The 5,112-nt window shown below is 32.7% G+C and overlaps 1 protein-coding gene across 1 annotated transcript; it reads left to right on the top strand.

The window, feature by feature from the left end:
* The first annotated feature begins 359 nt into the window (after window positions 1-359).
* On the top strand, window positions 360-1,547 carry LOC105126835 (transcription repressor OFP12-like). Its single transcript, XM_011027845.1, has one exon. It carries the CDS (start codon window positions 636-638, stop codon window positions 1,410-1,412), a length of 777 nt encoding a protein of 258 aa, XP_011026147.1. The 5' UTR covers window positions 360-635; the 3' UTR covers window positions 1,413-1,547.
* Window positions 1,548-5,112: the final 3,565 nt, after the last annotated feature.

A 5,112-nucleotide genomic window follows, 5' to 3' on the forward strand; every position in this document is an offset into this window, starting at 1 on the left:
TTTGATAATTTCTCTAGCACTAAACAAACCATCAGATCTTAAGATATCAAAACTCCAACAGGACACTTAATTTAGGTTGATTTTGTTATTTTTTAATTAATTTGGTTTTCATAATTATTTTCTTTGTATTTTAAGATTTTTATTTGGTTTTATAAGATATGGTTTCTAATTTAATTAAGGTTTTGTAAACCTGTAATGAGACAAATTTCGCGAGTGTTACTTTCTAGAGAAAATAAAGTTGTGAATTTGGATTTTATATTTACAATCCTTTTCGCTTATTAAATTTATATGTTTTATGCTTGTTTATTATCCTTTGCATTGGATGCATCGATAACTTTGAGGAAAAGGAGATTTTACTTTAAGGGCTCCCAGCAGCCCTGCAATATAAAGTGTCCAGCTCCCAGTCTCTTACCGTTGTCTAGTCGCCTTCGAACCAAAACTACAGAAACCAGTAACAACTTGCACCATCAAGGCATTAACCATGATGGACCCTCCCCTCTATCTCTCTGAACCGACACGAATAAATACAGCATCACCCCCACAATTTCTTTTTGTTTATTTATCATTGATTCACATTTCCTGTTCTCCCTTTCCCACACAATCAGAAAAATAAAATACCGAGAGAAGAGGAAGGAATGGCTGGCGCAGCAGGAAGAAACCTCAATCTCTGCTTCATCACTAAGATCAAACGTCCACTACCACCTGATCATCAATCGCCCTCTAACCCACTAACCCCAGATGATCACAGCCATCCACTCCTCTTTAAAAACTATAATTCACTCTACGACCTCACCATTGACCCCGCCTCCGCCTCCGCCTCCACCTCCACTTCCACCTCTTCCAGCTCCTCCTCCTCTGAACCTGACTTCGCCAGCGCCTACGCCTCTCAGCGCTTCTTTTTCTCCTCCCCGGGCAGCTCCAACTCCATCATTGAATCTACACCGTCCATTGTCACTTCCACAGAATCATCAGACAATCTAGTAGCCCCGCAACCTGATAGCAATGGTCTGATAATAAATCACTCCACTGGCAAGTCTTTGTTACTTGACGGTTGTAACAATAGCCATCCTTTACATGACCAACAACCACCCCGATTATTAAAATCACCAACCGTTAAAGACAGTATGGCTGTCTCCACCTACTCACACGACCCGTACATGGACTTCCGGCGATCCATGCAGGAGATGGTAGATGCACGCGACTTGGTGGATGTCAAGGCTAATTGGGAGTACTTGCACGAGCTACTATCGAGTTATCTTTCTCTTAATCCAAAGAGTACCCACAAGTTCATTGTTGGTGCTTTTGCTGATCTTCTTGTTAGTCTTTTGTCAACGGAAATGACGGAAGATGGTGGCCGCCGGGAAGAGGATTTTTCTTCCGATGGTTGTGGGATTTCGCGGCAGTGCATATAATGTAGCAATGTGGTGTGTCGGGAAATGATTGTATAATCTTTTAACTATAATTCAGCAATATATACATGTGGGGGACTAAGATGGCCCTCTTGCCTTCTATCACAGCACCTTATCCCTCGCAACCATCTTGCTTTTGGTCCCTGTATTTATTAAGCTGGTATTTTTTTTTTCAATTTGTTTGTATTATTTCCAGTTATAAAAAAACCTCGAGGTTCTTAATTATATTTTTTCTACGATTGGGTCTCCCAAACTCGTGATCCTTTTTTGGGAACGTTGTAGCTTTTTTCTCGAAAATAAAATAAAAATCCAACTTTCTTAGGGCATGCTCTATCAAAAGTAAATTAGATATGATTACGTTTTCCATTTTGCAGTGAACCTCCACGCAAAGACAATAGTCTTTGTTGGATGACTGATTGTTCGTCGCCTGTTAATAATTATGTTTTTGCATAAGATCATGCTTTTTTGAAGAGGTAATTAACATGGACACGGGAACATTAGGGTTGGAAAGGGTCAAATCCTGTCACCTGTGAACCTATAAAAAAAAATGTCTATGGGAATTGCTGACTAACTTATTGACCAGTAAAGGACAAGAAAGATAATCTTAAGGGCAAGACGTTGTCTTTTACGCGAGGGATATGAGTTCGGATTTGTCTTCCAGCCATGAACAGAAATCCCACTTTTGTTTTTTGTTTTCTTTCGGGAAGAGTCTTTGCATCAAGACAACTAGTGGATTAGCAAGTGGCCAGATTTGTGTTGATTAAAAAAGAAATACTGTTTTACACAGGCGGAACGAGGGAATCTTGATCTTTGTCCTCCGTTTCCCTCGCAATATTATATTTTTAAGGACGAGGATGAGCCACAAAAGATTCAGCGAAAGCTGCAGAGGCCACTGATGATGATTTGTTTCTCCGTAAATATGATTAAAAATTATGGTTCAACTTGTGGTTTCGTCCCTCTCAAGGTCACTTGCTAGGCACCGGCTCGTCGATGAAACCAATACTCGAGTCTGATATTTATTATTAGGTATTTTTAGGTCTGGTAAGTTCGAATTCAGGGCTTTCAATCCTTCGATAAGTAATCGCACCAAAATTATAGAATATAGTCCACTGATTTTACTGGTGGAGGAATCGTGGAGAAACCAGAAAAAAGTGGTTGGGCAAAACTGAGTTGGCCTCCTCAGTTTTACAGCGTGTCAATATATATATATATATATATATATATATATATATAACCTAATTTAGTTTTTGCGTACTATAGTTAAAGACTTCGAGTAAATCATCCCATATCAAAATTAATCTATTCACCAGAAATCTTTTTACAATTTTTAAAAATTGCTGTGGGTGGCGCTGTTCAATTTTTTACAATTCACCAGAAATCCATACGCACGCATAAGTCTCTATAGATCAAGTTGTGAATTCTATTTTGATAAATATTTTATATTTTTAATTAGAATAAAATGTTTTAATTTTAAATTTTTTTGACATGTTGTTTTGGGATTATACTGTTTATATATATATATATATAGTTTTAAAATTTAAAATATTTATAAATAGTCAAGATTAAATAGATATTTAACTTAAATAAAATATCAAATATTATGAAAGTAAAATATTTTAACATAAATATTTTAAATATAAAGTTAGGTCAATATTATCAAGGCTAATAAAATCTAAAACATATCTTATTTTACTCAAATTCCTACAAAGTATAAATATGAAGAAAAAACATAAATATAAATCATATATATTAGTGATAGATCTAATTTTAAAAAATTAATATCGTTGTTAATAAAAACAGTAATAATAATTTTTAATATTATTATTAATATCATTGTTATTAAAAATAGTAATGATAGGTTAATTAATTAAATTGAATCAGGTTCAATTTAATTCAATGACTTTTCAAGATTGAAACAGGACGTATAAAATGAAATCGCAACATTCCAGCCAAAATTTTGTTGAAAAATCCAGAACGGATCGAAGTTTGAAATGAAATGAAAATTATTCTATTTTGTTTTTTTATTAAATTGGTATGAAATATTTCAGTCATTTTAGATAAAATGAAATGGAATTGGCAAACTTATTGTAGATGGTCTTGTTCAATTTTTTACAATTTATTTTGGTCCTCAAAATTTTATTTTAGATGATTTTATTCTAATTTAAGACCAATTACTTATGATTTTTTAGTTGAGAGTGGGATTGAAAAAATAAGGATTCAAATAAAAAGAATGCATCAAACATGGATGGTGTTTTAAAAGTTTTGAGAAAGATACACTTTGATATTTTAACTTTCAAAATAATACAAATTATATAATTTTATTGTCTTAATTTTTTTCAAATTTAATTTTAGTATAATTTTTTTTTATATGTAGTCGAGGGAGGAGAGAGAAAGGTTTTTTCACATTCAATTTTAATTACATGTATACATAAATTCTTTATTTTTACTTAAAAATCTTTTAAATGCAAAAAAATATTAAGAAAGCTAACATATATAATTTTTTATTTAAAAACAATCTAACGAGACAAATCACAATTATCTAATTACTATTACAACTTTATCATCGAACTAAAAAAAATAACATTAGTCAGCATGACTGGCTTCTTTTCCTCTTTTTCTGTTTTCCTTTCCTTTCGTAAAACTTGATGAAAATAACTACATCAAATGGAAATGCATCTCTTGTTGTCAAAGAGTTATGTTGATCAGCTCTACTTCCCTCACCATTCCAGGAACTTAGCATGTTGAACAGCAGGTGCAGACTATCACAAGAACAAAAATAAGAGCAATTCCAAGGACACTTTCTTCTTCTTCTAATCTTCATACAAACTGTGCAACGTACGCTTCTTTTCGGAAAGTTACTGTCCAGCAATTCCATTGAACGGTTCAATTTGAACCAATCATTTAATAACAACATGCACAAGTAGTTGAACATGATTTCTTTCTTGTCGTGCTCTTTTTTATTTTTTTAAACGGAGCTCTGACATCCGCTGTTGAAAACACTAACGCCCGTGTATTTAAGTATGCATGATAGTGAATTATCTAGGTGGTGATCAAGTAGTAAAGATTTGGGATTAAAGATTTTGCTCTCTCTGTGGTTTCAGGTTTGAGTCCTTGGTTGCTCATATGATGGTCACTGAAGGCTTACATGGTCGTTAACTTCAGGGCCCGTGGGATTAGTCGTGGTGCGCGCAAGCTGACCCGGACACCCACGTTAATCTAAAAAAAAAACGTATGTGTGATAATGTAGTAGTAATTGTTTTTTAAATAATTTTTTGTGTTGAAATATATATTAATAATATTTTTTTATTTTTTAAAATTATTTTTAACATTAGCATATCAAAACGATGCAAAACGTATAAATTATATTAAATTTTAATGAAAATAAAAAATAATTTTTTTAAATTTTTTTTTAAATATAAATTCAACCTTAGTCTCCCAAGCTTTTATTCATTGATATTCAACATACGTATGCGCATGCAAAGTTCTAAATATATTATATTTATAGCGAAATTATAGGATAAAGATAAAGCCCAACTATCATTTTCCAATAAAGATTTTAAATAATAGTTTAATAATGATTCTAATTAAGTAGGTAAAAATGATTCTAAATACAAACCCTTTTTATCTAGTAAAACTTTCATGTCTTAATAAGGAATAGAAAGAACTCAAACTCTCACCTTGCAGAGCTCATTGTCTTTTTTCT

Source organism: Populus euphratica, unplaced genomic scaffold, assembly GCF_000495115.2.
Source record: "Populus euphratica unplaced genomic scaffold, PopEup_1.0 scaffold30.1, whole genome shotgun sequence".
NCBI classification, from domain to species: Eukaryota; Viridiplantae; Streptophyta; class Magnoliopsida; order Malpighiales; family Salicaceae; genus Populus; species Populus euphratica.